This window comes from Neofelis nebulosa, chromosome 7 (assembly GCF_028018385.1).
Source record: "Neofelis nebulosa isolate mNeoNeb1 chromosome 7, mNeoNeb1.pri, whole genome shotgun sequence".
NCBI lineage: Eukaryota > Metazoa > Chordata > Mammalia > Carnivora > Felidae > Neofelis > Neofelis nebulosa.
The window spans coordinates 70444152-70461428 of NC_080788.1; the positions used below are offsets into that span (position 1 = coordinate 70444152).

The window sequence follows — 17277 nt, forward strand, 5'->3', positions numbered from 1 at the left end:
CGGTTAAGCGTCCGACTTCAGCTCAGGTCACGATCTCACGGTCTGTGAGTCCGTGAGTTCGAGCCCCGCGTCGGGCTCTGGGCTGATGGCTCAGAGCCTGGAGCCTGCTTCCGATTCTGTGTCTCCCTCTCTCTCTGCCCCTCCCCCGTTCATGCTCTGTCTCTCTCTGTCTCAAAAATAAATAAACGTTAAAAAAAAAAAATAAATTAAAAAAAAAATGGCATCAGTGATTAATATATAACATACGTTGGGGCTAACAACTGAAAGATAATAAATACCTCAGACATTATTTTCTGATGGATTCATAATATTGCATTGTAAGAAAGACGGAGACTTCTCCAAATCAAAATGTCAGGAAAATCTCATGCTTTATTGAAGCTGAAGAAATCATGCATTATTCAATACATATTTGAGTGACCACTATGTGCCAGGAAATAGGAATACAATGGAGAACAAGACACTGTTCCTGCCCTCAAGGAGCTCACAATCATGTTATCTACCTCACTATATAATAAAAGGCAACATCAGACCAGTTCTGTAAGTACAATATAGTGTAAACATAGAACCTTGAGGGCACAACGCACTACTACCTTGCCCAGTTACTTCTTCAAGGACCTACAGGTGTGAATCTTCACTAAAGAAAAGAACGAAGTAGGAGGATAGTTGATGGCTGGCCAATTTGACAGCTACATCACCCATTTTGGCTGATATTAAAGAAGGCATTATCAAAAGCCTTTGCGTACCCAAGAGTCCTCAGCTTCCACTGTTTCCTTCTTCACGATATTACAACTCCCTGTATAAGGCTGCCCATCTCTTTCATTAGTCTAATGTGATTATAGCCTAGATACTGTAAGACCCACGAATCACCAACCAAAAACGTAGCACTGGCACTATGAACATAGACCACTCAGTAACTCACTCAGAATTTCATTTCTGATGTAGGACATTCCATTCTATATTATGAAATAATTGCTAGATAGGTTTCTAGTCAACACTACGAACAGTGCATAGAAAATGAAACTGCAACATATTGTCAAAACTTAAGACATATTTCTAAAAATATAAAGAAAAATGAAAATACAATTCAAAACAAAATTTTATTGTTAATTTCACCTCAGAGAACAAGTTTTTGTTTTTAAAGAAGTTACTGCTTCCTTCCTTCCAACAAAACTCCCATGAGAGAGAGAAAGCGTGTATGCACAAGTGGGAGAGAGGGGCAGAAGACGGGGGGGGGGGGGGGGTGGAGAGAGGGAGAGAGGGAGAGGGAGAGGGAGAGGGAGAGGGAGAGGGAGAGGGAGGGAGGGAGGGAGGGAGAGAGAGAGAGAGAGAGAGAGAGAGAGAGAGAGAATCTCAAGCAGACTCCACGTTCAGCACAGAGTCTGATGCAGGGCTCCATCCCATAATCCTGGGACCATGACCTGAGCCAAAATCAGGAGTTGGATGCTCAACTGACTGAGCCACCCAAGCACCCCCAAAACTCCATTTTAAAATAGATACACCACGAGGTGCCTGGGTGGCTCAGTTGGTAGAACATGTGATTACCAATTTCAGGGCTGTGATCTAGCCCCACGTTAGGGGTAGAGATTACTAAAAACCAAAACCAAAACCAAAACCAAAAAACAAGTAGATCTACTGAAACTAGAAATACGAATATTAACTTTCAGGAAGATGAACTAACATGCCTAATAACTGTATAATTCAGCACTACCAAATTGCCCTGGGTATTTGCAAGCCATTTATTTAAAAGACACTGAAATAAGGGCACCTGGCTGGCTCAGGTGGTAGAACATGTGACTCTTGATCTCAGGGCTGTAGGTTTGAGCCCCATGTTGGGTGTAGAGATTACTTAAAAATAAAATCTTAAAAAAAAAATACATACTTTTAGGCCAGATTTCCTTTTAGGAACTCAGAACCTTAAAATTACTCAGCAAACATGTAATTTTACTACCTTCTTTTGAAAAAACAAAAACCCCTATTTCCTTTCATGCCCCCAATCCAGACAAAAAACTGCAAGAATGTACACTGAACATAAAAATTCTATTTCTTTTATACTTCTTCTACTCTACCTTTGCTGCTTACTAAATGCTTCAATACAGCCAACTAATGTTAGTAGAGGAAGTGTTATAACAGGGATACTGATACTGAAATCACACACACCTGGGTTTAAGTTACTAATCTTCAATTTATTACTTGTATGACCTTGGGCAGGTTACTTAACCTTATCAGTTTCAATTTTCTCCTGGATGAGAAATCCCATCATAGCTCTGAAGAAAATGACTTCATTTTAAATGAAAAATATCAAAACATGATTTTTCATTTAATAGGGAAGAATGTTTTCTATTTCCTAATAATTCTTAGAATTCTATTGGAAATGAGTACACTGCAAAACTAAGAAACAAAATTTTTGTTTAAAAAATGTTTATTTTGAGAGACAGTGTGAGAGTGTGCACGACCAAGTGGGGGATGGGCAGAGAACAAGGGAGAGGGAGAATGCCAAGCAGGGTCTGATGCAGGGCTTGATCTCACCAACTGTGAGATCATGACCTGAGATGAAATCAAGAGTCTGATACTGAACCAACTGAACCACCTGGGAGCCCCTAAAACATTTTTAAAATAAAAAAAATTTTTTTTAATAATTTAGGATGTAAACTAGCCAGTTGTGAAAGTAAGTATTCTTTCTGGATATATATATATAAAAGCTTGGATGTTAAATGAAAATGTTCTCAAATAAGATAAATTTCAGTTTGGTTCAATTTCTCATAGCTCCTCAAAGTGATAATGTACATATTTATACAAGAGTTTTAAAAAGTTTTTCAAGTTTATTTATTTATTTTTAAATAATTTAGAGAGAGAGAGAGAGAGAGAGAGAGACTGAATCCCAAGCAGGCTCTGCACTGCCAATGCAGAGGCCGATCAATGCAGGGCTCAAACTCCCAAACCGTGAGATCATGACTTGAGCAGAAATTAAGAGTTGGACACTCAAACTGACTAAGCCACCCAGGTGCCCCAATATATAAGAGTTTTTAAACTTACTGTTTTCTTGTTTTTAAACTAGCTGTATAAAAACGGAATAGTTTTACCCCTACGTAAAAGTAGATTTGTCTGGTGAAATGGAAAAAATTAGGAAATTCAGGTGCCACTTGGGCAAAAATTAAAACTATTAACCAAATGGTTCTGACTGTAAAAAGAGGAATGCTGTGGTGCTTGGGTGGCCCAGTTAATTGAGGGTCCGACTCTTGATTTCAGCTTGGGTCATGATCCCAGGGTCATGGGATTGAGCCCTGCATCGGGCACTGTGCTGAGGTCAGAGTCTACTTGATATTCTTTCTCCCTCTCTCCCTCTGCCCCACTTGCACGTGCTCTCTCTAAAATAAAAAAAGAAATAACATAAAACAGAGGAATGCTACCAATTGAATATCTTGCATGGATTTCTCAAGACCATTAGAAAAGCATAAGGCTGAGCAATGCAGTAATAAAAATGCAAAGCCAAAGATGCCACTGACTAATTTAGTAGAGAAACTGGAGAGTGAAACACAGTTCTAAAAGAACGGGAAATTTTAAAGTGAAAAACACAAACAAACAAACAAAAATACAACAACTAAAGTTAGGATTAAAACCCAAACCCAAACACACCTCTTATCTCTTAATTACTTATACACACTTTTTGTTTTCTATCTCTGGCTTTTCAACTACAAAAACTTCCATTTTAAGACTAAAAAAAAGCTTCAGCCCTCACATTTTTTCAGTAGACATCCAAAGGTAACTTCAAAATTTCAGATTGTGGACAGCCTTTCAGATTGATTTATTCACAATAGTGACTTGATTCTGAAATTTTGTTAACTGTAAGTTCCACCAATGATTTAACAGTAGCTTAAAATTCTTCAAAAGTAAAATGCACCTAAATGTCAGAAATGTTAAAAAGATGACAAGTGTATTGCCTTAGAACTGAGCAAATATGGTAATAATATTTATTATTCATCAACTATGGAACTTCTGCATTTAAAGCAAGGTGCCTTGTGTGTCTGCTTGTGTGTGTGCTGTATGTTCTGCAGTTTTGTGCTCACACCTTCATTTATAATTGCTGGGCTTCTACACAATACACCAAAGCACTAATCACAGGATTGTAATGAGGAAAATCTTCTTATTTCCCTATTTACTTACAAAACTTCATTAAAATAACACGCTGTTTTATACATTCACAAAATAAAATGCTTTCATAATTCCTACAATATACCCCACCAAAGTTTCGTATGTGCTAAGAAACACATCAGCATACTCTGGTTTCTCTTCATATCACATAAATCTTTCACCTTTCTTTACAAAAAATAAAAAGAAAACAACAACAACAAAAGACCTCGCCAAGAACTCAAACACATATAATTTGCATTATTCTGATTCAGCAAACCCACCAGGTGCAGCTGCTGTGCAGACTGTGTCACGCCAAAAGGGCAGGGGTTGGGGGTTGAAATCCAGTTTGTCCTTCTCTAGTGAAGCCTGGAAGGGCTGTCTTTTTTACAATTTACATAAAGGTTGGGGCGCTTGAGTGGCTCAGTCAGTTAAGTGTCTGACTCTTGATTTCAGCTCAGGTCATGATCTCATGGTTTGTGAGTTTGGGCCCTGTGTAGGACTCCACACTGACAGCACGAAGCCTGATTGGCATTCTCTTTTCCCTTTCTTGTCTGCCTGTCCCCCACTTTTGCTCTCTCTCTCTTGCTCTCTCTCAAAATAAATAAAGTTAAAAAAAAAAAGAATTTGCACAAAGGTCTTGCTATTTCAGAGTGCAGGCAGAGGGGACAAAAAGAGAGGCAGCTACAATCCAAAAGTTCATAGCAAGACATCATCCGCATAGGTCATTAAAAATTATCTTAAATGTCAGCGTTAGAAACATTACTCTTATTCTAACAGTCTTGAAATGGGAAGTATAACTTTTAAAGGTGCCCAGGAGTGTCCTTTTCCTTCTTTTCCATTCCAGTAGAGATAATATCAAAGCAAGTTTATGAGAATCTGGAAGCAAGAAATATGCCACTGACAGGCAAAGAATAAGGCCTTTGGTAGAAAAGAATTAGTAAGGACACAGAAGATATTACCAAAAATAAAAGACACGAAGTTGAAGCATCACTTTACCAACTGCTGAGTCAAAACATAGAGTATGCTAGGACAGACTCTAAAAGAAAGTCCTTTCTATCAAAGCAGCTTTCTTACACACAGTTCAACCTTTTGAAAGTTTTTATTATAGATATTTTCAAATATACACAAAAGCAGAGAAAATAGTAAAATGAATCCCCATGCACTTTTTACTCCAATTCAAAATATAAACATTTGCCAATATTCTCAACTTTTTTTTGGGGGGGGGGCTGGGTGGTGGAGTACATTTCATTTCACTTGTAGATACTTCAATATGTATCTTTACAGACAAGGACTTTACCACAATGTCTTAAATATACCTAAGAAAATTCACAATAATTCATTAAAATCATTTAATACCAAGTACATTGTCACATTTCCCTGATTACCCCAAAGGTATCTTTTACTCTTGTTTACATCAGGATCCAAATAAAGCCCACACCTTGCATTTGGTTGGTCTGCTTTTTGTCTGTAACAGCTTTCCCTCTCTTCCCATCACTCCTCCTCCACCCCATGCCATTTATTTTTTGAAGAATCTGGTTATTCAGTAAAATTTCCAATATTCTGGATTTGGCTGATTGCTTCCTGTGGTGTAAAGTAGCATATTATAAAGTTTAATCATTGGCTGTAGAGTATGGAAAAGTGGACCAAAACAGATGTGGTCTGTGACCAAAATGTTCATAATGTTTCAGAGAATACTGGAAACCCTTAAAAAAAAAAAAAAAAAAAAAAAAAAAAAATATATATATATATATATATATATATATAAAATCAGAGGATGATATCAGATGAGCTAAGGAGGTACCAAATCCATGTATTTTTATGAAACTATCCATCTTACTACCTTCTACAATGTCATAGCTCACAGAGTGCCAAAGTAAAATGAACAATATTCAAGAACCACATACACTTGACCCTTGAACAACACAGGTTTGAACTGCATGTGTCCACTTACACTTGGATTTTTTTCTATAAATACAGAATAGTAAAGACATTTTCTATCCCTTATAATTTTCTTAATAACATTTTATTTTCTCTAGCTTACTTGATTGTAAGAATACAGTCTATAATATGTACAAAAAAGGTTAACTGACTGTTTATATTATTGGTAAGGCTTCTTCTGGTCAACAGTAGGCTATTAGCAGTTAAAGTCTGGTGGAGTCAAAAGTTACATTCAGGGGCGCCTGGATGGCGCAGTCGGTTAAGCATCCGACTTCAGCCAGGTCACGATCTCGCGGTCCGTGAGTTCGAGCCCCGCGTCGGGCTCTGGGCTGATGGCTCGGAGCCTGGAGCCTGTTTACGATTCTGTGTCTCCCTCTCTCTCTGCCCCTCCCCCGTTCATGCTCTGTCTCTCTCTGTCCCAAAAATAAATAAAAAACGTTGAAAAAAAAAAATTAAAAAAAAAAAAAGTTACATTCAAATTTTCTATTGCATGAGGGTTGGTACCCCTAACCGCTGGGTTTTTCAAGGGCCAAGTATAATATGAAAAATATATTTAAAATAAGGGTAATAGTCATTGATTGGCAATACAGTGTAATTCACTTATTTTGGTTTGGGGCAAAAACTTAGAAGTTTTTTGGAAAAGTACAGAAAAGTACTTGGTACTTTGAAGTATGTTCTTATGGGGGAAGAAAAAAACAACTAGCTAGTTCTCCAAGTTGCTTAGTCAATCATTATTCTCATGTAACCCTAGATCAGCTGAATACACTAAACGTAAGCGTGTAGTGTAATGGCTCCATGGGCAGATAAATATTCTACTCTATAAGACCTCCTGATATTTAAGGAAAGGCCTGCTGTGCCTATCTGCTCACAGTGAAGTCCTAATCAGGTGGGAAAGTTCTTCTCAAATGCACAGCATTAATCACGCTTCTCTTCCGGGCTATGGTCTTCAATGTGGGCTTTACATTAGAATCATCTGAAAAGCTTTTAAAAACTACTGATGCAATTAAATCAGAATCCCTGGGAAAGGGGCAGAAGTATTTTCTAAAAAGATCTCTAGATCATTCCAATATGCAACCAGACGAAGCATCACTGCTCTAGTGGGTACATTTCATTTGCCTTTACCATACTATGTTTTTAATTTTTGTTTATATTTCTATCCTTTTTTTTAAGTTTATTTATTTATTTTGAGAGAGACAGCACAAGTCGGGGAGGGGCAGAGAGAGAGGGAGAGAAAGAGAATGCCAAGTAGGCTCTGCCAGTGCAGAGTCCAATGTGGGACTCAAACCCACGAGATCATGACCTGAGCTGAAACCAAGAGTTGGATGCTTAATTGACTGGGCCACCCAGGCGTCCCTATTTCTAGATCTTTTTTTTTGGCTTAGAAGATCTTCAACTCAATATGTATTTTATTGAGTGCAAATTATATGTGGCATCACACACTATACTAGGTGCTGATGATACAAAGACAACTTTGTGTTCCTGTCCCAAGAACTTTACTGCCTAGGTGAGAAAGATAACATACAAAATCAACAAAATTAAGTGAAATAGGTATTATAGTAACAGTCTGCATAAGGGATACAGGGACATAAAGAACTTATCTATTTTATCTGGGGGTGGGGGTAAATCAGAGAAAGTTTCAGACAGAAGGTGACTCTTTGAAGGAGGGACTTATCTAAATTACTTTTGCATCTCTACCACCTAATGCCCCCCAATAAAACTTGTTGGCAGTCACCCTTGGAATTGGTATATTTAGAGCTCCTTGACTTAATGGATTTTAGTTTTACTCCCCTTCAGAAACCCACTCCCAAGGCTGCATATTAGATCATCTTAACACTGGACCTGCCCCACCTCTGAAACAATTAACTCCAACATTCAACTCTCTGAACACAGTTTTTAATCCTTCCACATCTTTCACTACAACTTTACTCCATCAGGACCTCCAGTCTCTAAATGTCTCCATTTTTATCTCAGTTCATCATTTTCCTTTGCTAAATTTTTCTATTGTATTATTCTAAAATTTGCTGTATTTTTCTTTTTTTGGTGTTTTGCTGTATCTTCATTTTTGTATTTATCACACAGCATTACAATTTATAGGAACATTTGTTTGTTTTCTCTGTTAGATCATAACTTTCCTTATAACAGTTATTGGGATTCTTTTTCTTGGTCCTCCTGCATCCTTAACACCCAGGAAGGGCCTGACTCCTAAGAAGTGTTCAGTAAATGTTTGGTGAAGAAATGGATGAAGTGTTCTGGTCATTTTCACCACTAAACTATAAGCTCTCCAAAGGCAGAGACTGTCTCATATGTATATTTCCTATAATTCCTACTGGAGTGCCTTATACATAGCAGAGCCTCAGGGAGCATTTGTTCAATTGTAAAAGGGTGAAATGTATCAGAACCTGTGTAAGACATATAAAAATATGTCCCTTGCCCGTTTTGGGTATTATTATTTTAACAATCGTTTAAGATAACAAAATAGTTATGAGGCAAATGAAAATAATGTTCATCATGACAGAGACAAAATGATATAAGCACTGGATATAAGTCAGGAGGCCTGCACTTTCCAGTCTTGGCTTTCCCACTCTGATCTACAAATAACCATCTCTGTAAGCCTTAGTTTCCCCATTTTTATTTTAATGCTTATTTATTTTTGAGGGAGAGAGAAAGACAGATCATGAATGGGGAAGGGGAAGAAAGGAGGAGACACAGAATCCGAAGCAGGCTCCAGGCTCTGAGCTGTCAGCAGAGTCTGATGCGGGGCTTGAACCCAAGAACCATGAGATCATGACCTGAGCTGAAGTCTGACGCTTAACCGACTGAGCCACTCAGGTGCACTCCCCTCCCATTTTTTAAAATAGAGTTTGACCAGAATTCAATTCTTGTTCTTCTTCAGAATTCAATTCTTGGTCATCTGAGGTTCCCTAACATGCTATGCCTCTTAAAATTTTTATTATTAAAGTGATACATCCTCAATCTAAAAAATTGTACATGCCCTTCTGAATTGTTTAGGTAAAGGAAAGTTCCCATTTTCCACCCTATTTTCATAACCCACCAGAGGTATCCACTCTCAACAGTTCCTTCTGTATCTTTAAGGCATTCTTCATGTAAAAGCAAGTACAGTCTAAGATTCTCGTTTTTATTTACCAACTGCACAATCCTATAAACTCTAATGGAACCTTAACAAAATGAAAGGAAAATTATAAATACTTTGATAGCAGAAAGAATTACCTACTCAAAAGGCCGACAGGAGAAAAACTTAAAACACAGACAGAAATATAAAATTTCGTGTTTCACCCCTGCCCCCCTTGGTTGTACAATGTAATGTGAATAAAAAGTGTATGATGAGAAAAGAAATTTAAGGTGGGAAGTTAATATATGGAAGAAATGTGAGAGGCATGGGAATTGTGGAGAAAAGATAGATAATCATACCAATGTCACAACCACAGAAGGATGTATATATAAAAGGCCAAAAAAAAAAAAATCACAGAATTCTAAATATTAAAATAGCAAACACAATTCTGAAGTATAGTATGAGCTTAAAGACAGAATCACTTGCGGAAAACGCAGTGTTGTTTTCCAATACTGATTCCAGCCCAGAGACAAATGTAGATTAGTATGTCCTTGATTTTCTTGACAACAGGATCCTGTGAAGATCTATATCTAAGTCTAACAAGGGCATCCGCGTATTAAGAAGCCAAAGATGAAATAATTGTATTTTTGATCAGTCCCCCTAATAGTGGGGAAAATATATCATAGGATTCTGGTTGTCATAATTTTTTAGAAGACAGAGAAAAAAATAGGTCATTAGTAAAATAGAGAACTAGTTTCCTGAGAATATAGTGGAAATTGCAATCTAATGGCTGGACTATTAATTTCTTTCATTTGGTACCATAATATTTACACATTAAGGAGTATGTTAGATAAAGAGCCAAGCTTTAACTTGTATACCCATCTAAACAACATAGATTTCACCTAGATAGGTCCCCAGTTTTACCTCTGTAGTGTAAAACGATACCATTCCATACTGTAAATAATGCTTGTAAATAAGGGAAGAACAGCCTGGATAAGGATCCTGTTCCACAAGGCTAACACATTACAGAAATAAATTCATTTTTTAAACAGAATAAAAATACAATTCCAAAATATGTAAGTACAAGACTAATAGCAGTTAGCTGTAAACTGCCTAACAACAATTATAGCATTAAAAAAATTAACACTGTTATAGTCTTTATCTGGTATTTTTACAACCTAAATATAGTATGATGGATACAGACTAAAACTACAATTTAGAACTAATTTGGAGGAAGAGAAATGATAAATTATTTTTTATTCCATTCCATGGTATAAAGTGTGTCAAGAAATTGAAAATAGTTAAGTCCATATCTCCATAAAATAGTCAAGGATAAGTGAATTCTAAGACTACAAACTTTACCAAATCTACCTTGTTTCCAGACATTCAGAAACACAAACACAAATAAGGAACTAAAATCATTCTGGTTTCCTGCACCCTTTCGGTTAAGAGGAACAATACTTCCTGACACCGGAAAATGTCAAGTCAGTAGCTGAAGCTATGGTTTTCACATTTGGGTAGAATACCATTTTAAGAATCTTTAAGAGTTTTAAGAGAAATTTTCATTACTAGACATACCTATGTTATAATTTAGCACAAAACTAAACATATAAAGCAGTACAGCAATTCTCAAAGTTTTGTACTTCAGAGTCTGAAAAATGTTATGACCTCTCATCTCCTTTCTCTCTTTTCATCACCTCTTCCCACTAAATCCTGTAAAAACTTACAAACCAGCTAACACAAATTAGTGTAGGCAGCTTAAGGTCTGTAGTGGTCAAGGTAAGTCAGAAAGTGGCTTGTGTACTACTATTTCCTGCCTACAAAGACTCAACACATTCCATCTAATGTTCAAAGTGAATAAATTATGTAGAAATCAGACCCTAAAAGCCTCTCTACAAAATTATATGGGAATTAGGCCCTAAAAGCCTCTTTACAATTTCTCCATTCGATAGCAAGGACAATAGATCCACCAGCCTCATCCTGAGTAAGCTAAGCTTCTTGAACTGCTGTCTCTGTAAAATATAATTTTTTACAAAGAATTCGGTGACATAATATCTGAAATCTTTGTGCGAAAACGGTAATTAAGAGATGATCAATAACTACTCCTGGTAACTAGCCTTAAAAGCCAACTGTAATATTCTGACCCCAAAGCTCGCCACTGAATTTCACCATTTAGGATTCTCTGTGCTGAAAGAGTATTAAATTCTTTGATATTTGCCCTAAACCAAAACACTCATTTCAATTCTAAGGAGGCAAAATGAAGAAGTCGAAATATAAATTTGCTTTCCTTCTTTCCACATACCTTCCCACATGCCAAATTATTGCTGCCGAGAGTCACTGCGCTGACCATTATTCCAAAGGGTTCCTTAGGCATCTCAAAAAGAGGTACCTTGGTTCCTGATGATTATTGTATAATGGAAAAGTGACTTTCCAGTAGACAACCAGATAAATAAGCCAGTAATGAAAGTATCCTGTCATCTGTGTTTCTACTTACCCTCCGTGACATCCTGGGGGTTAGAAGTCCGGTCACTAGCCGGATCCAGTGCAACAGTTGCCAGTGAAGTGGTGGCTCCGGACATCTCACTCATGGGCTCACTCCGGCTTGTTTCCGGCACACTTTCCCGTGAGCTAAATCTTACTCGGGAACTGGACCGGGAGCTGAGGTCCGGGCTGGTATCTGACAAACCAGGAATGTCATCGATCTTTGTTGGTGTCACCATGAACCGAACTGAAGCCATCTTGGTGGTGGTTTCTGGAGGATGCATTATTCTTTTTCTTTTCCTTTATAAGAACAAAGAAAAAAGGAAACCCCCGCAAAATCCTTCCTCCTACGCTAGCTACTTTTGATTGCAAAATAGAAAAGATAACTTAAAAAAAACCTTCAATAACCTTGATTTACACCACAAAAAGTTCCTTCTCAGAATTCAAACAGACTATCCCAGAAAGTGCACTACCATTAAATATTTAAGGAGGAAAAAAGACAAAACGATGCCAAACTCGTGTAACTTCCTTTCTTCAGGGGGGAAAAAAAAAGTTATCTAGCTATCTCCCCTGGTCCAGCACTGCGGCCCCAGCGCCATGGTCTCAAGAGAAGCTGGTGAAGCGTTTCTCCCCTCGACCCCCAGGTTTCCGCCGAGGTAGTTAAGTCTTTTTTATCTGGTAAATGTCCCACGGTTCTAGTTGAGCAAAGTGCGCGCAGGCCCACCCTTATCAGGCGAATACAGCACAGATCAGATTGCGAAATGGTGTACACCCGGCCACCTGTTGTGTATCAGGTGAATACCCCACAGGTTTGGCTGGGAGGTGTGTGGAGAGTCACCCGATGTTTTTGAGGCCAATAATCCACTTGGGTCTGGTGGGAGAGATGAGCATGCATAACGAGAAAAATACCCCACACTACTGGATACAGGAGAATGAGGAGAAAAGGGTGAGCAGAGGATGCAGGGGCAGAGCGGATTCTCGTCTCCAAGAGGTCTGCGGGGGTGGCCCGCCCGCTCTTCGGGCAGAACGGTTCCTCGGATCTGGGAGGGGGCGGCTAGCGAGCGGATCGAGACCCCTCGGACTGCAGCTCAGGGTTGTGGCAGGTCGTTGCTAGTCCATCGAGCCCACGGTCTACTCGCTGGGTTTCTCCTGCGTGTGACAGGACGGGCCACCCCTTTGCCGGAGGACGCCTTCTCCCCGACCAGGGCCGCGGCGCAGGTCAGGCCCTCGCCGTTCTTCCTTCGGGTCCTAGCAAGAGAGGAGACGGCCCCGTAGGCTGGCCCGGGCTGAACAGGAGGGGGCAGCGGGGATGAGGGGAAGAGGAGGTCGCAGGTGCTGAATCCCGGCGCCAGCTGATGCGGGTGCGCGCGCAGCTGTTGTTTACGAGCCGGTAACTGTTTCGGAGCCGCGCGCAGGAGGGCTCCGGCTGCCGGGGAGGGCGCCCCCTCCCCAGGCAGACGCCAGAGCAGCCGTTACGTGACCTCGCCGCCCCCGGCCCCGGGCCCGGCGGGCTGTGCCAGCGCCGCCGCAGCCCCTCCCTTCTCTCTCCGCTCGTTCCTCATTCGAGGTTAACGGTCCGAAGAGAAGCCTGGGGGAGCGGTCGGAGGGCGGTACCGTCCCGCGAGTGCCGAGGAGCCCCGCCCAGCCTCTGCAGTCTGCGAGGCGACGTTAAGGGCTGCGCGCATGCGCTGCTGGAGTCGCAGCGGGACTGAGGGGCCACACGTGGGAGGCCCGGAGGACGATGGGAATTGTAGTTGTGTGTTGGGGCCTGAGCAACGAGCACGGGAGAAAAATCCTTTTCCTTCTCAGTCCTGCTGTGTTGCACAAACTCAGGTCTGGAGGCGTTCGGGGGAGCAGACAATGCCGTTTGCCCTCAGAACCTGAAAACCCATCTCTTTTTAATAAAAGCGTCTCTGAAAATACCGTTCATAATTTCTTTAAAAAAATCACAAACCTCCCATACCATACACCTACGTATGACCCTTACTCAAATTTTTGAGATGTGTTTTTACAGCACTGTATCCTCACATCTATATATATTTTGTGCTACATTTTCCCCCATCCTTAAAATGTCTTTTACCACATGCATAGTTCATGCCATCGTGTACACAATGTATACAATTTGGTCAATTATACCTCAATAAAGGTGAGCGGAAATGCTATTTTTCGCTTTCTAGTTAGACGGAAAGCTCCATTAAATAAAATGTCTTCATAATTTTTTTTTAAAATGTATTTGAGAGAGAGCACGAGAGAGCAAGACCGTGAGAGAGAGAATCCCAAGCAGGCTCTATACTCAGCGCAGAGCACAACACGGTTCTCCATCCCACAGACCTGGTATCATCTCCTGAGCCGAAATCAAGAGTCAGATGCTTAACCAAATGAGCCACCCAGGCACCCCTATATAAAATGTCTTTAATTTTAAACCTGGGGAAAACAAGAGATACTTTTTTGTTCCAGTCCCAGTGTTTTCCCTACTACTGCCACCAGAATATTTTTCTTAGCCTGTTTATTTAATACCTGAATAGAGTGTTCAGTAAGTTTTAACTTATCAATGCTTTTGTTTGAAAGTTACTTCCTATAGCTTTAACAAGACATTTAAAGTTAACAATCTGTGCCCTGGCTTTGCCTGGGTCCTTATACCTCCCAGGGTAAATGTTTAAGCATCATTCTTAGCACTAGGTCAGAACTATACTGAAAACCTAAGCCAGGAAATCCCTTTTTAGCAAATGACACACAAAGTCCAAAGTCTGGTTAAAATGAACCAGGTTATAAAAAAATAAAACAAAACCACAAAATAAAAAATATCCAGGTAACAAAATGAGAATTCCCATTTAAAATGTAAACCTCCTTAAAGCTTGATTCTTTCAAGCTTGATTCTTGCTCTTCAAAGCCTGTGATTAACTCAGGTTCACAGCTTTTTATTTATTTACTTATTTTTTATTTATTTTGAGAGAGGAGAGAGAGCGCACATGCAATTGGGCAGAGAGAGAGAGAGAAAATTCCAAGCAGGCTCTGAGCTATCAGCGCAGAGCCCCATGAGGGGCTCCACGATCATCACAATCAGATCATGACCTGACACCCAGGAACCCCAGGATAGGGTAACACTTTAAAGTCCCTCAGATCCAATGCTAAGACCCCGGAAGTGAACAGGCTAAGAAATTAAAAATTGCTCGACAGGAAACGAGTATCTCATTTTACCATTCCTGTAAGTAAGTAATTGATTCAACAATCATCTGTCTTCTATTAACTATGACCCAAGTAGAAAGATTTTCTTTTTCTAGGCAGTCAACAATTATCCCTAACTTTTTTACTGAGATCGTCAGACATCACAGTCCAAGAGAAACATAATTATTCCTTTCCAGGACCAGTGATGATAAATCAAATTTATGCTGATTTAAGTTACATCTGCTTCTAGAGTCTAGAATCTTGATGCAGTAGAAAAAGATTGTATAATTAGAACACAATCTCCATAAATCAGTTTTAAAATCAGGGGCACTAAGTATTCAAATCCAATGTCAAAAGCCACAAATGGGAAAATTGGGAAATAATGAGTTGATTAACTTGACAAAGACAAGAAGAAGCAAGCTAGCATTTCTTGAAAGCTTAAATACAGCATTTTCCCTCATCATCCCTTTACTATGAATTGGCTGAAAAATTTACGGTTGCCCCATAAGAGCAGCTTAAGTCCTAAGAAATCTTGCATTTTTCTTTAATTAACCCCAAAAGTAGCTTAAAAAACCAGCAAAACCCTGCTTGAATCTCTCATACCCGATTTTCTAAATTAAGATCCATGTAGGATTCCACAAAGTAGCTGCCTGCCAAGGAGAAAATAAAGATAGGTGTATGTGAGAAGGCAATTCCTTGATGGAGAAAACGAAAAACCTGGGAATATTTTCAGAGGGCCAGTAAATATGCATTCATTGATGCATATTATTCATTTAATGAATAAAGGCATTCATACTCACAACGGTTCTATTTATAACACACTGTCGCTATATTAAGATCCACCACTGAACTCTATCAAATTTAGAGTCGGAAGAGAATTTAGAAATGAGAAAAGTGAGACCAAACAAGTGACTTTCTCAAAGGCACGCAGAGGGGAAAATCCTGGTCTCCCGACTTCCAATTCACAGCATCCCCTCTACAATATAGCTGCTGTTATTTTTCAAGCATCTCCTCCGAGTCAAAACGTCATTTCAAGGGGCAAGGAATTACTTAAGTGACAAGAGAGGTACTTTTCAGTGAATGCTGACAGTTGTGGGAGAGTCCCAACCATTCTTCCCGTTCCCCGACACCCCACCGCGCGCAGCACTACCGCTCCTGCAGTGACTGAAGTTTTTCTTCCAAGTACCACTTGTTGTACCCCTCAGGTGCTCTTCCCTCTCATCTCCCTCCTTTCTTTCCACAACGTACAAAACAAGAGCTCTTTCAAATCAATTTAATAACCTGGCAGCGATTCAAAACATGGAAAGATTCAAACTTGTTCCCTTAAGAGGTATGCTACCATGACTGTTTCACACAAGCATGAACAATGGCAACGATGAAACCGATTCCAAAGAGCAAGGATGATAAGAAGGCTTCTAGGCTCACACATTGAAGAGCTTGGTTTTAGAAAGTCTCTTGAGGGGTAGCAGAGGAGACATGAAATTTAAGGGGCCCTCAGAGGACAGGGCGCGGTTGCTGGGTCATGAGCACCTTGAAGCGTTTCTTGATGGTGATTCGGTGTCGAGAGTATTTGTCATCTGGGGAGAACCGAGCAGGATGAGCCGAGCAGGTCTGTTGTCCCATAGGGTCAAGCTTCTGCTCGAGGAAGAAAGAGAACATAAGCTCAATAGAGGAGTGGTGGGAAAACTCAATCCCTGGAGTCATAAGGGAGACAGAGGCTGGGATGGGGAGGAGTCTGCGCGAAAAAAAAAAAAAAAGATTAACAGGAAGACAGGAGACGCGACAGTTAGATCAACAAGTCATACACTCCTGCCTCCATCACTCCTGGTTTGTGGGCTTTCTACTTCCCCTCACCCACCTAGGCAATTCGGTGGCTGGTCTCAACCGCTCCCCCACCCATGTTTCTCGCCCTAACCGTTTCCAACCTGTTATCTTTTCTCACCTTCAGCGTATAGACCCGGTCTCCCTGATCGTTGAGGTAATACTGGAGAAACATGACCACACCGAAGCCAGAAGTTCTAATTCCGTCTGCACCTCTTCCTAACCGCCGCCTGTCTCACGTGTTTGTCAATTTCCTTCCCCTGCAGCCGGAAGAGTCTCTCTCTTTCTCTTTCTCTCTCAAGGCATGCCGGGAAGTGTAGTCCATTTAGGTCTTTCTCCAGCTGGCCAGAAGGGGGCGAACTATTGCAGGATCTGGCCCAGTTGCAACCCAGTTGCAACCTTGCAGGAGTTGGCTTCCAGTTGCAACTTTGCAGGAGTTCTGAGATAGGTGGAGTGTGCCCACTGTGTGCAAGACACTGCTAGGAATTAGAGGGGGGTAGGAATGGATATGGCTTGAACACTGATTAATAGAATCCTGTCTTTATATCGAGATGTACACCCATTTCACAGGCAGTGGGTTTCTAGTGCCTGGAGAAACAAAGGCTCCAGGATTCAGAGCCCCTTTACCTTATGGTAGAAGAAGAAAGTTTTCTTCTCTCCCCTCTTTTACATCC

General features: G+C 40.2%; 2 protein-coding genes across 5 annotated transcripts in view; both read right to left on the reverse strand.

Moving 5' to 3' along the window:
* SLC12A6 (solute carrier family 12 member 6) overlaps positions 1-13747 on the reverse strand; it is an 86690-nt gene extending 72943 nt beyond the window's left edge. Inside the window, exons 1-2 of one of the 4 annotated variants that reach the window (XM_058738309.1) lie at positions 12026-13271; positions 11631-11917 (exon numbers count right to left, since the gene is read on the reverse strand). In XM_058738309.1, the coding sequence (XP_058594292.1) occupies positions 11631-11901 (271 nt within the window). In that variant the 5' untranslated portion in view covers positions 11902-11917; positions 12026-13271. Of the gene's footprint in view, positions 1-11630 lie in introns of all 4 variants that reach the window. The other 3 variants (XR_009264258.1, XM_058738310.1, XM_058738308.1) reach the window with 3 other exon arrangements.
* A 2294-nt stretch (positions 13748-16041) lies between these two features.
* NOP10 (NOP10 ribonucleoprotein) lies at positions 16042-16883 on the reverse strand. Its single transcript, XM_058738317.1, has 2 exons — positions 16725-16883; positions 16042-16417 (listed from the first exon to the last, which is right to left on the reverse strand). The coding sequence occupies exons 1-2, from the start codon at positions 16776-16778 to the stop codon at positions 16277-16279; spliced, it is 195 nt and encodes a 64-aa protein (XP_058594300.1). The 5' UTR covers positions 16779-16883; the 3' UTR covers positions 16042-16276.
* Positions 16884-17277: the final 394 nt, after the last annotated feature.